Raw genomic sequence first — 19,862 nt, 5'->3', positions numbered from 1 at the left:
AAGCAATTTCAGCTTAGTAGAAAATATGAATGCAGTTGGTGGTAATGTAATCAGTTCTCTAGGGACCCCCTCATTCTTTTCACATAATAAACCAGCAGAGCAGACAAATATGGTGTTTAGCCATCAAATGAGGTTGAAAAACTGAGCTGGATCAATTCGATGTCCAGATATGTTTTTCTTTAATTGCCTGTCTAGAAATCTTTTCACATGTTATTTTAAATTCTGAAGAAACCTAAATAACTCACATAATTACACTATTATGTAATATGAATTACCCATAAAAGTTCGTTTTCTATGCCAATATATTTTACAAAAAAATGCAGCCAATTGAGTAGCCTAGCAGGCTTGCTAATTACCGTATATACGCTACATGTTGGAAGGTAGGTGGAAATGTCTTTTAAGTAGCAGTAGAAGGGGTTTCCTTTCAGCATGCCACTGTCATAGGATGCCAGCAATTAGCAGTGAAAATGAAGTGATGAATAGTGCTTTCCCTGCGGTAGTTTGACAGATCCCCGGAGAACACTTTAACCCAACTGAAAGTGGAGGAAAAATGAGGGTTTGGTTGTTTTTCATGGTTTGAGATATCACCTTTTCAGTAAAGACGTACATACAAAGAGACTGCATGCTTTAAACCTTGGGGAAACCATTTGGCAAAAAACCTTTCCTTAGCATAGGAGACTGGAGGTGGCTGTAGAAGCAGAACAACTCAAAATTTCTATTCATGATTTGGAAAAATATATTTTATGTGTGCAAGTAATGTTTTAGCTATGTTTTGGTATATTTTTTAAGTTTAAGAATAAAAACCATGACTGGTATTTTGAAAATAATAAAGTATTTGCAATAAAAGGGGTATCCGGCCCTAAGACATCTTATCCCCTATCCAAAGGATAGGGGATAAGATGTCTGATTCAGGGGGTCCCGCCACTGGGGACCCCCGCAATCTCGCATGCAGCACCCACCTGAGGAAGCTGCAGGCAGTGCTGCCTCATGCCCCGGGTCGGGGTCTGTCGGGGCGGGGCGTGACATCACAGGGTAGCGGAGTCGTGACATCATGATACTCTGGCCCCGTAGTCGTGACTCGGTAGACCCTGTGATGTCACGCCCCGCCCCGACAGACCCCGACCCGGGGCATGAGGCAGCGCTGCATGCAGCTCCCACAGGTGGGTGCTGCATGCAAGATTTCGGGAGTCCCCAGTGGCGGGACCCCCGCGATCAGACATCTTATCCCCTATCCTTTGGATAGGGGCTAAGATGTCTTAGGGCTGGAGTACCCCTTTATGGAATTTTTTTGAGCTGTAAAATATTTCAGTTTTTTTGAGACATATTTATGGTAGTTTTTTGTGCTGTTTTTTCTTTTCGGATGTATTTTTGGCTGTTTATTGTCCAAAATATGTCCTAAATTACTTGTCAATACATGTGTTGGCTGAAAAAGTGCCTGACACTCATTTTTATGGCTTTATATGTGTGGGAACTAAGGAATGTATTACCATTGCCCTCTATACAACCCAATAGTAAAACATTGGGCCATTTTTTGGGGATCTAAATAAGCTGTTTTATATTCCAGAACTATAGTAAAACATATCCTGACATAGTCCAAGGCAAAGTGACTGAATAAATGACATTTAGATTATTTAATAGATCTAGAGAGAGTAAACAGATTAGTGTACATCTCTGCTGAGATCATTGATTTCTCCATCAGAATAAACAGTGAACTAATCATCGTAATTGATCCGTTGAATGTTACCATAAAAGAAAGAAAATTAACCCTAATTATTCAAGCTTTAAGCTCATTATCTGTAACAATTGTTGTATTTTCTAATACATATATTGTACATGGGGCAGATTACAGGGAGGGCATTCAAGGCCCCTGTGGTCTCCACAACCTGATGGACAAGTGGGGGCCTAAACCACCACACTGCCATCTGTTTGGCAACCTTTCACAATTATTTACCTGTGGCCACATAATATCTAATGTTCAAGGAAAAGGGATTATTCTGTCAACTACAAAGGGACTCAAAGTGTCTGTAGTGCATACGATACATTGAGCTCTATGTGTCATATGCCAGTTTCTATGGGTAGTCTGTGAAAAAATTCAGTTGCTTATTGAATCATCCCTCTATTTTGGGCTTCCATTATGGTGTCTAATGGGCATGCAGTGATTTTCTTTCTATCAAATCTGACAGAATTTGCAGTGATTTCCCTAAATTGGGCCTTAGTGATATGAATTAAGCCACATTCATCCCTTATGCTATACACGCAAACATGTCAGGCCTCATTTACTAAGGCTTTTCCGAGTGCACTTTGTAGACTGTGTAGACTGCATGTGTGATGCACCAGAATTTGCAAAAATAAAATAAATAAAAAAAATCCAAAAAACCATACAAATTCCCCACTGTACTCAGAAAACTCAAAAAGGGGCGTGGCCACCGGGGAAAAAGGAGCGTGTCTCTGAAAAAGGGGGTTTCCCCAACACTTTGGAAAAAACTCATTTACTAATGTTCCCACATTAAAAAGTGGTGGATTTGAGCTCAGGAAAAACTGACAGCTCAGAGCATGTATAAAAAAAAAAATTTGAGAAAAGCACAACATTGGTACATAACATGGAAAAATACCTTTCGGGAAAAAACCCCCCACAAAAAAAAAAATTATTACACTCCACCGCTAGTAAACAAGGCCCAATGTATAAAGTTTGCACTATCCTTAGCCAAGTTAGTAGAGATTGTTATTGTAAACCTCTCTAGCGATCCCTGCTACATAATACAGACATAGCAATAATGATTATCTGTAGAGAAAAATCTAGTCATTCTTATGACATCAACTTAATAATAAATAAAATAATATACTAGAAAATAACATCCCCCCAAAAATATGTTTAAAGGGAATCTGTCACTAGGTTTTTGCTAGCCTATCTGAGGACAGCATACATTTGTGACAGAGATGCTGAACACAATAACATATTACTTACATAGTTCTGTGAAGCCATTCTCCTGATATTCTGGAAAACAGGCATTGTGCTGTGCTGCTCTTTAAACCCAATGTCTGCTGATTGGCAGCTGTCTGCATATACATAGAATGACAGCTGCCAGTCATCAGTGGTTAGTGGTGGAATTGTGTCCTTATGAGTATAGATGACTACTGGATATGCATAAATAATTGAGAGCACAACTTTCCACCTTTCAATCATTTGAATAGATGATTAGATCGCCCACGGCACTGCTGTGGGGATCTGATCATCCAACATGGCGGCTGGAGGTTCCCTTACCTGCTCCGGCCATCATCCCGGGGTCTTCTCCTCTGGTCTGACTTTGAGCAGACCAGAGAAGAAGATCGCCGATAAAACTGATCAGTGCTATGCCTATGCATAGCACTGTTCAGTATCTGCAATCTATTGACTGCTATAAATAGTCCCCTATGGGGACATAAAAAGTATAAAAAAAAATGTGAAAAAGCCCCTCCCCAAATAAAAATTTAAATGACCCCTTTTTCCTATTTTATCCCAAGCGTAAAATATAAATATAGTTAATAAACATATTTGGTATTGCCACATGCATAAATGGCCGAACTATCAATATATAATGTTAATGATCCGGTACGGTGGACAGCATAAACATGAAAAAAGACCAAAATTGCTACTTTTTTGTCACATCCAATAAAGAAATAAATAAAAAAACCTTAGACTGTCTATGTAACTTTTTAATTGCTTTTTATTAATTTATTTTTATTTCTTTATTGGATGTGACAAAAAAGTAGCAATTTTGGCCTTTTTTCACATGGACGTAAATGTTGGCAACCCTTAAATTTTTCTAGAAAATTAAGTATTTCTCACAGAAAAGGATTGCCGTAACACATGTTTTGCTATACACATGTTTATTCCCTTTGTTTGTATTAGCGCTAAACCAAAAAAGGGAGGACAAAAAGCAAATTGGACATACGTCACAGCAAACTCCCAAAATGTGTGACAAAATTATTGGCACCCTTTAAAAATGTTGAAAAAATAAGATTGTTTCAAGCTTGTGATGCTCCTTTAAACTCACCTGGGGCAATTTAAAAATCACACCTGAAAGCAGATAAAAAGGAGAGAAGTTCACTTAGTATTTGCATTGTGTGTCTGTGTGTACCACACTAAGCATGGACAACAGAAAGAGGAGAAGAGAACTGTCTGAGGACATGTGAACCAAAATTGGGGAAAAATATTAACAATCTCAAGGTTACAAGTCCATCTTCAGAGATCTAGATTTGGCTTTGTCCACAGTGCGCAACATTATAAAGAAGTTTGCAACCCATGACACTGTATCTAATCTCCCTGGGCGTGGATGGAAGAAAAAAATTGGTGAAAGGTGTCAACACAGGATAGTACGGATGGTGGATAAGCAGCCCCAAACAAATTCCAAAGATGTTCAAGCTGTTCTGCAGGCTCAGGGAGCATCAGTGTCAGCCCAAACTATCCATCGACATTTAAATGAAATGAAATGGTATGGCAGGAGACCCAGAAGGACCCAACTGCTGACACAGAGACATAAAAAAGACTACATTTTGCCAAAATGAACTTCAGTAAGCCAAAATCCTTCTGGGAAAACATCTTGTGGACAGATGAGACCATGATAGAGCTTTTTGGTAAAGCACATCATCCTACTGTTTTCCGAAAACGGAATGAGGCCTACAAAGAAAAGAACACAGTACCTACATTTAAATATGGTGGAGGTTCAATGATGTTTTGGGGTTGTTTTGCTGCCTCTGACACTGGGTGCCTTGAATGTGTGCAAGGCATCATGAAATCTGAGAATTACCAATGGATTTTGGGTCAGAAAGCTGGTTTTGCGTCCCAGATCTTGGGTCTTCCAGCAGGACAATGAACCCAAACATATGTCAAAAAGCACCCAGAAATGGATGGCAACAAAGCGCTGAAGAGTTCTGAAGTGGCCAGCAATGAGTCCAGATCTAAATCCCATTGAACATCTTTGGAGAGATCTTAAAATTGCTGTTGGGAAAAGGTGCCCTTCCAATAAGAGAGACCTGGAGCAGTTTGCAAAGAGTGGTCCAACATTCCGGCTGAGAGGTGTAAGAAGCTTATTGATGGTTATAGGAAGTGACTGATTTCAGTTATTTTTTCCAAAGGGTGTGCAACCAAATATTAAGTTAAGGGTGCCAATAATTTTGTCCAGCCCATTTATGGAGTCTGGTGTGACATTATGTCCAATTAGCTTTTTTTCCTCCTTTTTTTGGTTTAGTTCCAATATGCACATAAGGGAATAAACATGTGTATAGCAAAACATGTGTTAAGGCAATCCTTTTCTGTGAGAAATATAAAATTTTCTTGAAAAATTTCAGGTGTGCCAATATTTACAGCCTTGACTGTATACAGTTGTGGTACCGATAAAAACTAAAGATCACGATGCAAAAAATTAGCCCTCATGCATCCCTTTGTACGGAAAAATTAGAAAGCTATACACTGCTCAAAAAAATAAATTGAACACTTAAACAACACAATGTAACTCCAAGTCAATCACACTTCTGTGAAATCACACTGTCCACTCAGGGAACAACACTGATTGACAGTCAATTTCACATGCTGTTGTGCAAATGGAACAGACAACAGGTGAAAATTATGGGCAATTAGCAAGACACCCCCAATAAAGGAGTGGTTCTGCAGGTGTGACCACAGACCACTTCTCAGTTCCTATTCTTCCTGGCTGATGTTTTGGTCACTTTTGAATGCTGGCATTGCTTTCACTCTAGTGGTAGCATGAGAAGGAGTCTACAACCCACACAAATGGCTCAGGTAGTGCAGCTCATTCAGGATGGCACATCAATGCGAGCTGTGGCAAGAAGGTTTGCTGCATCTGTCAGCATAGTGTCCAGAGCATGGAGGCGTTATCAGGAAACAGGCCAGTGCATCAGGAGACTTGGAGGAGGCTATAGGAGGGCAATAACCCAGCAGCAGGACCGTTACCTCCGCCTTCGTGCAAGGAGAAGCAGGAGGAACACCGCCAGAGCCCTGCAAAATGACCTACAGCAGGCCACAAATGTGCATGTGTCTACTCAAATGGTCAGAAACAGACTTCATGAGTGTGGTATGAGGGCCCGATGTCCACAGGTGGGGGTTGTGCTTACAGCATTTGCCAGAGAACACCAAGATTGGCAAATTCGCCACTGGCGCCCTGTGCTCTTCACAGATGAAAGCAGGTTCACACTGAGCACATGTGACAGAGTCTGGAGACACCGTGGAGAACATTCTGCTGCCTGTAACATCCTCCAGCATGACCGGTTTAGCAGTGGGTCAGTAATGGTGTGGGGTAGCATCTCTTTGAGGGGGACTCACAGCCCTCCATGTGCTTACCAGAGGTAGCCTGACTGCCATTTGGTACTGAGATGAGATCCTAGGACCCCTTGTGAGACCATATACTTGTGTGGTTGGCCCTGGGTTCCTCCTAATGCAAGACAATGCTAGATCTCATGTGGCTTGAGTGTGTCAGTAGTTCCTGCAAGAGGAAGGCATTGATACTATGGACTGGTCCGCCTGTTCCCCAGACCTGAATTCGATTGAGCACATCTGGGACATCCTGTCTCATTCCATCCACCAACGCCACGTTGCACCACAGACTGTTCAGGAGTTGGCCACCTCATCAGGAGCATGCCCAGGTGTTGTAGGAAGGTCATACGAGCACGTACTACTGAGCCTCATTTTGACTTGTTTTAAGGACATTACATCAAAGTTGGATCAGCCTGTAGTGTGGTTTTCCAATTTGATTTTGAGTGTGACTCCATATCCAGACCTCCATAGGTTAAAAAATTTGATTTCCATTTGATAAATTTTGTGTGATTTTGTTGTCTGCACATTCAGCTATGTAAAGACAAAAGTATTTAATATGATTAGTTCATTCATTCAGATCTAGGATGTGTTATCTTTGTGGTCCCTTAATTTTTTTGAGCAGTGTAGGTTGTCAAAATAGAGTAATTTTAAACATACTAATTTTGTTAAAAAAGTTAGATTTTTTTTAAAGCGGTAAAATAATAGAAAAGTATGTAATCATGGGTGCCTTTTTAATTGTATCGACCTGCAGAATAAGGAAAATGTCATGTAAAGTGTACAGTGTGTAAACAAAACCTTCCAAAATTTGCTTAATTGCAGTTTTCTTTTTAATTTCCCCACACAAATAATATTTTTTGGTTGTGCCATACATTGTATGGTAAAATGAGTACAGTGACCCCCCGACCTACGATGGCCCCGACATATGATAATTTCAACATGCGATGGCCTCTCAGAGGTGAAGGCAGCATCAGCATACAATGCTTTTGTATGTCGGGGCCATCGCATAAACGGCTATCCGGCAGCGCAGACTGCTTCAGCTGCCACCAGATAGCTGTTTACGGTGCCCAGTGTGCTCCGGTGATGGTCTCTTACCTGTCCTCGGGGCTCTGGGGCATCCTCTTCGGGATCCCCTGCATCGCCGGCGCTCTCATTTGTCATCATCACGTCGCCGCGCACACCGTTCCATTATCCAATAGGAGCGGCGTGCATGGCGACGGGATTGCGGCGACGGAGAGTGAGGATCCCGGGGAAGCAGAGACGTCCGCAGCGTTGGGGACACCCCTGGGACGCGGCAACAGGAATGGAGGGCGACATCCAGGGCAGCGGTGATGAGCGGTGACGGTCCGGAGTGGGGGGGACAGGTGAGTATAACATCCTATACTTTACATTGCACGGATCCCTCAACATGCGATGGTTTCAACAAACGATGGTCCATTTGGAGCGGATTACCATCGTATGTTGAGGGACCACTGTAATGTCTTTACAAAGGGCAATTGGTAACGCAAAAAAACAAGCCCTCACAGAGTTAAGGTTTTTTGAAGGCGAGGAGGAAAAAATGAAAATGCAAAAATAAAATTGGCTGTGTCCTTAAAGCGTACCTGTCATAGTGCCCCTCAAAAAAGTGATATGTTGCTCAGTACCTAATCATGATCATGTACTTTTTATGTGTCTAGGACGCAAATATCCCTAACAAATAGCATTTGTATCTTGCCCACTTGCTTTGTCTTCTTGCCTTATGGAAGGGCGTGTCTGTCTCTCTCCCTCACTGTGGATGACACATCTTCTCTGAGTCTGGGAGCAGCCTGGCAGTCTGCAAATCACTGCACAGTAGTTTTTATACATGTATCTGTTCCTAGTAAAGCTGGATGCTAATCAACATAGCTGTCAGTATGTGTGTCATTCAGCTTTCACAAACTCCTGAATGTCTGATCAGCTTCTTTGTCATTCAGTCAGAGAAAGCTTTGGATGTTTAAGCATGCTGGGAGTTATAGTTTTGCAACAGCTGGATCTGCAGTGTTTGTAAAGCACTGTTTTAGAGCAGTGTTGCCTTTAGCTGTTGCAAAACTACAACTCCCAGCATGCCCACACATTGTCTGTAGTTTTGAAAGAGTTGAAGGCACACAGCTGGAGAATACACAGCTCTGACACAGAGTTTTTTGTTACAAAGATTGTACCCCCAGCTGTTGCAAAACTACAACTCCCATCATGGTAGTTGTAGTTTAGGAACAGCTGAAAGCTGTAGTGGTGCAATGGTGATCTCCTATACTGGATACCATCACACTTTATGGCCAGTATTCAGTATGCTGCAAAATGCAGAGTAGTCTGTCTGCATAAAGATAGATGACCCCTAGTGGCGGCTATTTTAATTTTTTTTTAATTTTTTAGTAAATTTGACATTTTCTTAAAATCATTTAAAAAATATTTATTTAAAAAAAGTCATCTTGTCAGCAGTACTACAAAAGATAAAAAAATGTCATAATTACAGTGCTTCTTTAAGGCCAAATGGGCTGTGTCCGTAAGGGGTTAATATTCAAAAAAGCAATATTATGGGTGTAGTATTTAAATGATTTCTTCATAATAGCTGCACAGAACAAAGTAGGTGATACATTTTTCTGTTCAACGTCTCTGTCACTACCTTATGCTGCGATTATAAAAAGTTGATTTAAACAAAAGGTCATTTTCTAATGACACATTTCCTTTAATGCAGACCTGCCAGCAGGTTTTAGGGTATAAAAAAGGGTGTGGCTGTATAGAGCTTTTGACCCTGCATCCATGCATTTCTGTCATTAGTTATTTAACCCTTCCAGCACTGAGATATCAGATTTTAAACAGTTTGGGCATTCCCCTCAGCTGCTAGAGTCCAGCACCATTTGGCTTCTTTACCAGTAAATTCCTCCCTTTTGTGCACTGGCCACCTACTTTACCCCCCTGATTGACAACTACTCTACTGTAATCTAGCTACTAAGGGGAATGTCAGTGGGCTCCAAAGCTTAATTTTCATATCTTATCAAGCTCTGATATCTCAGCACTGGAGGGGTCAATTAACTAATGATCAGATTCATGGTCAAAAGCTGTACATAGCCATGCCTTTACTTTATACATAAATAACTTTATGGGCCCACTTTATCGGTAAAAATGCCTTTGTCTCATAGAATGCATATAAGCCTTGTCACCTGCCATCAATATGTGTTCTTGTTTGGTCATTGTATATATACAGGGTACTGGCTACTGGTGCTGTTAGATAGTGTGTTAAGAAATTGATATCAAAGAAACCATCCAGACATGGGTAGGTATCTTGCCAAGAGTCTGTTGGACACCTCATTATTGTCTTCTGTCTGTCTCTTTAGATTATGAGTAAATTAGTAGTGAATTCCTAAACTGTAAAGATTTTTGTATTTGTAAAGATTATTTTACATATATAAGTTACTAGTCAGCCTGCACATGAAATATTGTATATAGTTTCTGGCACCAGTGAAGAAGAAAACCATGGTAGAGGTAGAGTGGGGTCAAAGAGTTGGGAATTTTTTTTTCCTAAGATGAAGAAAACTGGTTTTGTACCTCATTTATTTTTCTTTTTACTCTTCTCTGGATCAACAGTGCAGGATTTTAGGCTGAACAGGTTCCATTTTTTATCTTTACAAGCTATGTTACTTTTTTTTCTATATATATCCAATAGGTTTTTGTAGCTCTGGCAAGTAAAATAGTATTATTTCATCCTAATAGTTATTTTACAAGAAGTTGACTAACTTAAACCATTTAAAGTGCATGAAAGACTGGAAGGGTTTTTTCATTAGACAGTTTCGGATTGTTTAACTTTCTATCCAGTGCTCGTCAACTGATGCCCTCAATAATACTGGGTTTTAGTGGTATCAAGTTTTAATGAAGTAAGTACAGTAATTTTAAGTATTCCTCAAAAAATTTTAAGGTCTGTTACCTACTTTAGACCTTAAAATTCAACGACTGTGACAGTTACTGTTCACCTAACGTTGGCTTCTTACCCAGGGAAGAAAGCTTCTTCAATGCAGAACTGAAATGTCGAGGTTAGTTGCAGACCTGTTACTAACACTTTGATTAATCTTGTTCAGAAATGAAAGGCATAATCTCTATAAAGTTGTCTTCACTTCTGTTATAATGCCTGGTATGTTTATATAAATACCTTCATCATAGTCAAGTTCAGTATCCTAAGATATTAGAATTACGGCATCCTTAGAGTTCTAAAGTTAATGTAATGCAATGAGATGTGAAATATGAAGAATGGTAATTAACTAATCTAATGTAACAAATAGACAAATAAATTATAAAACTCTCAATATGGAAAGTGTGTAATGGTAGTAAAAGCCCTGACTAGACAGAATGCCTGAAGTATTGGCTTGTACCGTAGCAGGCTGGGGGAACATTTGTCTTTTTGATAGAGGGATTAAGTAGAAAGAAGTCAATACCATACAACAACTGATTGAGTCTAAGCTGATTCTTGTGAATCCTGACAACAGGAAATTTACAGAAGCGTAATATTTTATTGTAATATACATTTATAGAATAATCTTGTTTAACATTTTTAATTCAATTAAATCGAAACACAATCTTAATTTTATCACAACCTTAATGCATTATGGATGTCATGTGGCTATTCTGCCTTAGTGTGGCATAGTCTACCTCTTGTATATTAATCCAATTAGACACAAAACTGTAACTGTTAGGGCAAAATACACAAGACTAATAAACATGGAGGAGGTAAGAAAAGAAGTGCAAGCAGGGAAGTGTTTATATACTAAACAGGTGGTTAAACTCATGACTAATGAGCTCTTAAAGCTTTGGCTGATCATAGGTGAAAATAACAATTAGGCTATGTTCACACAACAGAAGGTCCGCATGTCCGTCTCCTTGGTGACATTCCTTAAATTGCAGGCGCAAGGACCGCACAGGAAGGCGCTGTCTCACGGACGGCTGTGCATTCCGTGCAGAGTCCGCAGAAAGAATGAACATGTTCTGCAGCTCTTCTGCAACTCTGAAGCACAAAGTGCAATTTAAAGAATTGTATAGATCGTGTAAATCGTAGATCGTGGATTTTTATATATTTGAAAGTGGACAGTTAAAATAGCTATATTTATATCTAAATAATATAAAGCCATAATGTATTTACATGTTTCACGTTTGATTCAAAACATCCAAGTAAATCAACAGAAGACAGAATCTAAGATTTCATTTCCACTTTATCCAAATCAATAGAACATTTTATGCAAAGCACTGTTTTTAAACTGTTATGTCTGCTGAAACACACTCTAAAACTGGGATGATAAATAAATGTTTGGAAATTTGTATAAAAATTGTGTTTTCTTCTAAATAAGAAATAAATTCTAGACATCTGTGCTCTTTTTCACAGTGCTGCAACTCACTGTGTGTATAAGAACTGTTTGCATTTGGCATATCTGAAAATTGTTTTAGGAGTTTAAATAAAAGAGCATAATGCATATTTAGTCAAGCATTACTGTACTAAGGCATTAAGTAGATTAGAAATAAATGAAAGTAATTAAGGGCGCTGTCTAAGAAATGTATTATATCAGAGACATGAATCAACTGTTTGCACAAAACATTATGACTGGCTGGAGATGAGATTTAATCAAGTATATGTGTTGTACATTTGTATTAATGAATGTAGGCAAAAAGCAATGCTGGGATATTTAGGAATATCTTATCCTTACACTTCATTTGTATGTGTGGGAGGGGTGTGGGTAAGAACTGCTATTGTCATTTAGTCACTGAGATGGGAATACACCATTAGTAAGAACAGAGCTAGGAGAACAGACTGCCTGCAGGTAAATAGAAAATTAATTGTCGTGTTATTTTATATTTGGAAGCAATAAACTTCACTGGGTATCTGTATATGCTACATACATGTACAGAAAACAATTTGTTATGAGCAATTCAGAGTCCCCTATTGGTTGGAACACACATCATTCCTGTTTTGATTTTTGTCAACTGGTACTGCCAAACAAATATATATAAAGTATCCAATCATACATGTAAAATTATATTTTTAGGGTTGAATATATTACCAACATAGTGCATCCCAGCAAAGATTGCAAAATTAGAAGAACCTGTCATCCTTTTGTGAGCCGAAAGTTAAAGAGTAGGAGGAGCTGAATAGATTTATATATATAGATTTATGGGTAAATATTCAGCATAACATGTTTTATAAACTGGACTACAGTTTCCTATGCACTTACAATATCTGTTGACCGAGTGCTTCTTTCCCCATTTCTAAGGACTCCAATATACACATAAACTCTCAGCCATGTGACACCTCTGGCATTGGCTTTTCTCCCACAAGATTGAAGGATAGGGCATGACTTAAAGGAGAACTCCAGAATATAAAAATTGTCCCCCATACTGCGGGCAGTAAAAAAAATAAAGATGTACATACCTTGCTTTGCTCCCGGGGCCTCCAGTAACCGGCTCTGGTCTCCGCCACGATCCTCTTCCTGGTTGCTGGTGGTCGGCGAGTCATACCGTATTCAGCCAATCACCGTCCGCAGTGAAGTCCCGACTCGGCCGGTGATAGGCTGAGCAGCAGTGTGAGAACGCTTCAGGACACAAAATTCTTCACTACAACGGCACCTGCTGCTGGGGCAGAAAATGTCACACTGCCGCTCAGCCTATCGCTGGCAGAGCCGGGACTTCACTGCGGCCAGTGATTGGCTGCGGCCTTTAAAATTTAACATGCTCAATCCTTCTTTCCCTCAAAATCATGAAATGTAGGAATTGCTAGCTAAAAAAGGTCATACAGTACATGTAGTCTGCACTTATGTTTTTTGTATTTTGCAGGCTTAAATTCACTTACTGTGGATATAACAACCACATCTGCTAGGAGTTTGTGATAAGCATCTATTACTCTAACAGTAAAGTTATATTGTCTTTTGTTGCTTCTGATCTCTTTACATCTAATATCAGTTTGTGCCCCCTTGTTCTTGTGTTAAGTTTCTTATTGAAAATGTTTCCCTCTCAATCCCTCACAAACCTTTCTTAAAAATATTCAAGAGTTTTGATCATGTTCCCCATACTCCTTATTCCTTCCAATCAATACACATTAGGATCTTTAAAGTGCAACTGTCATTAGATTTTTTTTTAATATAATGTAGAAAATAACATTATATGTATCTTTTTAATATACATTGGTTAAAAATGTATATATGTTTGTCCCTGCAGCTATTGCCTGTGTGTCTTTGTCCAGAAAGTGTGGGTGGACAAGCAGGGCTCTGTGCAGTGAGGAGAAGCAGGGCTCTGTGCAATGAGGAGAAGCAGGGCTCTGTGCACTGAGGATAAGCAGGGCTCTGTAGAATGAGGACAAACAGGGCTCTGTGCACTGAGAACAAGCAGGGCTCTGTACACTGAGGACAAGCAGGGCTCTGTGCAGTGAGGAGAAGCAGGGCTCTGTGCAATGAGGATAAGCAGGGCTCTGTAGATGGAGGACAAACAGGGCTCTGTGCACTGAGGACAAGCAGGGCTCTGTAGACTGAGGAGAAGCAGGGCTCTGTGCATTGAGAACAGGCAGGGCTCTGTGCAGTGAAGACAAGCAGGACTCTCTGCACTCATGACAAGCAGGGCTCTGTGCACTGAGGATAAGCAGGGCTCTGTGCACTGAGGACAAGCAGGGCTCTGTGCACTGAGGACAAGCAGGGCTCTGTGCACTGAGGATAAGCAGGGCCCTGTGCACTGAGGACAAGCAGTGTCCTGCTGACACTTCCTGTATTTGGACTCCTCACAGAGACACACAGGCACTAGCTGCAGTGACAGCATTTTTTCACTCAAAAATATACACTGTATATTACCAATGTATATTACAAATATACATATAATGGTATTATCTAGCTTAAATAAAAAGCTTTTGCTAAAGAAAGGTACACTTTAAATCAGACATGTAATCAGGAAAATAGGGGTGTAAATAAGTCCATGGCCGATAGGACTAGTCTTCTACACATAACTTTTTTTATACGCATAGTTCTTTCCAGCACCGATATAAGCCTTTTTTGTTAATATGTCAACGATTCTTAAAAGGCAGAGAGGTTTTTCCCAGCACAGTGAGAACCCAGGTAAGTCCAGCCCATTCCTTTATTTATCTAGTGGCAGTCAGTCAGATATGATAGGCAGATTCAAGTGGGTACAGAGGCAGTAAATTAGAGGACATAGGCTGGACTTACTTGGGCTCTTGCCATGCTGGGGCACATCCCAGTATGCCCATAATCCTGATGAAAAGCCCTATCTTACCATGGGCTTATTTAAAGGGGTATTCCAGGCAAAAACTTTTTTTTTATATATCAACTGGCTCTGGAAAGTTAAACAGATTTGTAAATTACTTCTATTAAAACATCTTAATCCTTCCAATAGTTATTAGCTTCTGAAGTTTTCTGTCTAACTGCTCAATGATGATGTCACGTCCCGGGAGCTGTGCATGATGGGAGAATATCCCCATAGGAACTGCACAGCTCCCGGGACGTGAGTCATCAGAGAGCAGTTAGACAGAAAACAGCAACTCAACTTCAGAAGCTGATAACTATTGGAAGGATTAATATTTTTTTAATAGAGATTTTAATAGAGATTACACAAATCTGTTTAACTTTCCGGAGCCAGTTGATATATAAAAAAAGGTTTGGCCTGGAATACCCCTTTAATGTTATTTCCCTACTGAAGGGTCAGCTTTGAAGTGCCCTTGCCATTTATCAAAACTTTTGACATGTCACTGAAATATTTCAAAAGTTTTGATCGGTCAGTGTTCAGACCCCATTAGAACTTGCAGGGAAAAACACACAATTAGTGTTTAATTTCTCGGCTCACAGTGATCTTCATCTAGTTGCACTATTTGGGCTCAATTATAAGTCTATGAAGCCCATTTAGTTCAACTGGTCAGGGATCTTTTTGGGCCAGGGGGTGAAACACGTAAGTGTTCACTTCTCCTGGGTCATTTTAATGATTGGTGGGAGTCTAAACACTGAATCCAAAAATCAAAACTTTTGAGGGATTTAGGAGAACATTCACATTTTTTAATTATAACTGGAAGTATATAAATCTAACAAATATATGTTTTGTCCCTAGAGGGGATGTATATGGGAGCAATTGACATTAAAAGACTACATCTATACTTCTTCTTGGGGACATAGTTTGATCATTTATACTATATATTACCTTGCCTATAATTTTTGTACAAATCAAATGTCCATGAGAGAGAAGGTCCAATAATATTCCTTTGGGGACAGTTATGATGTACACCTCTAAACATATCCAAATGTTTATCTATGACAAATGTGAGTCAAACTAAATATATGCATTTATTTTTGAACAGAGATACAGAATACAAAGGTCTTCAGCTATCTTTGGATCAAGTCACCACAAAACCAACATTTTCTTATGCAAATTCTACTCCAGCCATAAATGACAGTCGGAAGAGTAATAAATCACATCTACCTAGTACTAAGTCTAAAACAAGAACATCCCCATATCCTCAGGTAAGTTTAATTAATTTTAGCACCTTATAGTTTTTCATTGCAGTTTACAATTTTTAGGTCCAAGTTAATGATCAAACCCAACAAACATTATTTAATATTTTTGTTAGCAGAGTACCCGGAGTTACCCGGAGTTGCCTGTTTTTTTTTTTTTTTTTTACCGGATCTTGTGGGAGAGGAAAAGCAACATAGGAGGAAGCTCTTGTCTTTATATCTTGACCCCAAATCCTGACCCCATATCCCCCCTTATACCAGAACACATGTGCCATCCTCATATCCTGACCTCATATCCCCTTCTCATAGCTTAACCTCATATCCTGTCCTCATATCTGACCTCCTATCCCGTCCTCACATCCTGACCTCATATCCCGTCCGCTTATCCCATCCTCATATTCCAACCTCATATTTTATACTCATTTCCCATCCTCAGGTGAAGTTGTGATGAAGAGATAAATAAATAAAAGGGGCTTTGTGAGACTGAGTGTGACGTGCATGCCAGAACGACACACAAAAAGGGTCAAAAATAGAAGGTGATGTGGATTTTAGGAGGGGGCATGGCTTTATGAGAGGGAAGAGCATTAGACTGTGTCACTCACCTGAAGATGCACAGCATAGCTTGTAGAGTAAGGTACTGGAAGTCCAATAGACTTCCATAGGATTTTAGACAAAATTCCTCACCCTTATGTAAGGGGGTAGGTTAGGGTTAATTTAACTATATCATTTTCTTACTTGTCATATAATTAACGTCTACCAAGTGTCATCGTAATATCTTCAGCCATTTGAAAGTGATACACACACATTGAGTATTAGATATATCTATACAGTATATGCAAATTATATTGCCAACTTTAGCCCCAATGTTCTGCATCTAGAAAATGAATGTGAATCAAAACTGCAGAACATTGTGTGCCGAGTCATGTTGGTGGGTGGTAGCTGTCTATTTGTGTAACATTTATTTCCTTGCTAGCAAATACTACGTGTTATAAATAGATCAGATAGTGTATATGTTTCATGACAGGATCAAATTCATAGCTAAGGAGGGAGCATAAAATATCAAAAGGCTATAATGTTAATTTCTTTAATCTGAAAGAAGCTACTAAAGTTATCCAAATGTTTCCATGGAGGATTTAAGCTGAGATATACAATGTAGCATTAAGGCTTGTTCAAACATGCAGATTTGATAAAGGTTTCTTTAGGGAATCATAGAAAACGATTAAAAAAATAGGGGAAGTGAAAGTCCTTTCTTTATACTTGTTTTTCATGTGTGAAGGGCTGGGGGGAGTCACATCAAGAAATAGTTTACACATTGCACAGGGTCAAATGGGGAGGGGGACTACAATTTTTTAAATTGTGTTTTCAAACTAAAAACATGATGAGATTTCTGTTGTTGACATTAGCACATGTATAGTGGAATAATATAAACTTTATAAAGTATTAGTCTCTAAGCTTTTCTAATTGTCTGTAATATTTGCAGAATTGGTGTTTTAAATGTCCACATCTTCTCCTTTTCAACTCATGTAGCACATCGTCAAATGTAGAACAAGAATAAAGGCACAGTATGTTCTTCTTCATTACAGTTTAATTTTCATCTTCATTATTATCTTTCCAGCAAATTATACGCTGCCGGGCGCTGCAGGGCATGACTTATATATAGCCCTTTGACTATTAGGATAACCAGTATGCTAGACTGACATGTCACTGCAAATATAGATAAAGAGTGGTGCAAAATGAGGCCCTAATCATTTCCATTCGTCTGGAAAATTGGCACCATGGAGAGTCATGCCATTTAATAGTTAGTGGAAACAGAACATTTAATCATATATTATGATTTCACTGGTAATATTAGATGTTATTACATTGTCAGAAACCTTGGCAGTGTCATCTTTCTAGACGTTACCTGGTTATGCTAAATATTATTTGTATATGTTTTAAATCTAAATACACAAATAAATGATTTTTACTTACAATGTGGCTGTAAACAATAGAAAAACAGCTCATATTATTTATCATAGCATTAACTTTCCATTATGTTTGTTAAAAAGATCTGATATATGATACATGCACAGGTAGGTGCCACACACTGCTGTGGGCTTGATGACAGTCTAACCATACTGAAATTACTAAACTATAGGATTTAGAGTAAATTGTTATAGAGTTAAGTTAAAGAGTATATTAGATATATAGTGCATGACAGCTCCAGACCTACTATTTAAACAAAGAAGTTTAGTAACAATAAAACAGCAATACCCTGTCCAAAAATCATTGGATCGGTGTACAAATATATGGAAATTTAACATGCCAGATAATAAGATTTGACATCAAAACACTAGGACTGCATTGGAATAATAATTATAAATTTTCCTTGCAGAGAGATCTCCGGAAAGTTATGTGTTAAATGTCCGTGTGACCTCAATGCATGGTACATTTAAAGAAGTACTCCACTGAAAAACATTTTCTTTTAAATCAACTGGTGCCAGAAAGTTAAACAGATTTGTAAATTACTTCTATTAAAAAAATCGCAAAATTCTTTTTGAATTTTCTTTCTGCCTGACCACAAGCTGACACCTCTGTCCATGTCAGGAACTGCCCAGAGCAGGAGCAAATCCCCATAGCAAACCTCTTTTGCTCTGGACCTTTCCTGACATGGGCAGAGGTGTCGGCAGAGAGCACTCGTGGTAAGGCAGAAAGGAAATTCAAAAAGAAAAGAACTTCCTGTGTATTATACAGCAGCTGATAAGTACTGGAAAGATTAGGATTTTTTAATAGAAGTAATTTACAAATCTGTTTAACTTTTTGGCACCAGTTGATTTAAAAGAAAATGTTTTCCAGTGGAGTACCCCTTTAAAAATTAACACTACTGGTCTGCATATGAGTGTCACGATCACACCCTATCGGTCCAGCCAAGACATTAGAGTGTGATGGTGCAAGGGATAAGGCCACCAGACCTCTGGGTATCCACTACTATTCCCAGCAAGTCACCAAATTAACCCTTAGATAAACGTGTTTCACCAGAGCTTCCTTCAGAAAGGTGCGCTCATATATTTAGACCAGAGCTGATTAATTAAACATTTAATCTGATAAAAGGTATCACAGTGCTATATATATATAAAAATACAGAAACAAATGACATACAGGTACAAAAATATATAAAAGAGTTTGGCAAGACAAGTTCATAAAGCAAAAATGAAGTCCTTACAGCATAATGGTATAGCCGTCCTTGTGAGTGAGAGTCCAGCTCTTGTCAGCTTTTGGCACCACCTTCAACAACAGTTGAGTCCAGCATTTTAAGTCTTATCTGCTTCTTTGGAGGGAAACTCCATCCCGCCCCCCTCCCCTCTGATCCCACCAGGTGGAGCATCTCTCTTCCCCTGACCCCTTATCTGTTTGATTATATGATGGGACCAGGGTGCATGACTTCAAAGGAGATACCAAACAGCCAGACCCCCAATAAAATGCAATACACAAAAACAAAGGATACACCGTCTGAATGACCCCTCACCCATGTCTTGGATAATACATTACACACAGATACAATTATAATACACATGTAGGATTCAATAATCAGGCTTTGGGCCTGACACCTCCCCCTTAAGATGGAGACAGAGAGATCTGGCCTCTCCAGGCTGATAGATCTGTCTCCATTAACCGTCTATTTCTTTACTTGACACCACAGGCCCTGCAAAGATGGCACTGAAGGAGCCTATTTCCTCATTTAGCTGCCTTTTCTTTGCAGCTAAGAGCTGTGGATTGATCTCTACATCCTGAAGGGATCCCTGGCTCTTAGCTTCCTCCACCAGGTCCAGTAGGGGATCACTACCCAGCCCTTCCTCTGGGGCACTGCATACACTGAGTACCACCTCCACAGGGTCATAGTATGCCATATTAATGTGGTACTGTCTCTGCCTCTGACCTTTCTCATCAAGGGCAACTACATATGTAGTGGGTTCTAGGCACTGCAAAATGGGGAAGGGACCCTCCCAGGCAGCCTGCAACTTATTCTGCCTGATGGCATTCAGAACCATTACCTTCTGTCCCCCTTGCATTGTGATCATACCAGT

General features: G+C 39.4%; 1 protein-coding gene across 3 annotated transcripts in view; it reads left to right on the top strand.

The window, feature by feature from the left end:
• The window catches only part of SIM1 (SIM bHLH transcription factor 1), a 124,187-nt gene that overhangs the window by 79,590 nt on the left and 24,735 nt on the right, over window positions 1-19,862 (top strand). For all 3 annotated transcript variants that reach the window (XM_056566187.1, XM_056566189.1, XM_056566188.1), the window contains one exon: window positions 15,645-15,807. In XM_056566187.1, coding sequence (XP_056422162.1) covers window positions 15,645-15,807 — 163 coding nt within the window. The remainder of the gene's footprint in view (window positions 1-15,644; window positions 15,808-19,862) is intronic.

Source organism: Hyla sarda, chromosome 3 (genome assembly GCF_029499605.1).
Source record: "Hyla sarda isolate aHylSar1 chromosome 3, aHylSar1.hap1, whole genome shotgun sequence".
Lineage (NCBI taxonomy): Eukaryota > Metazoa > Chordata > Amphibia > Anura > Hylidae > Hyla > Hyla sarda.
This window is presented reverse-complemented; position numbering and strand designations above follow the sequence as displayed.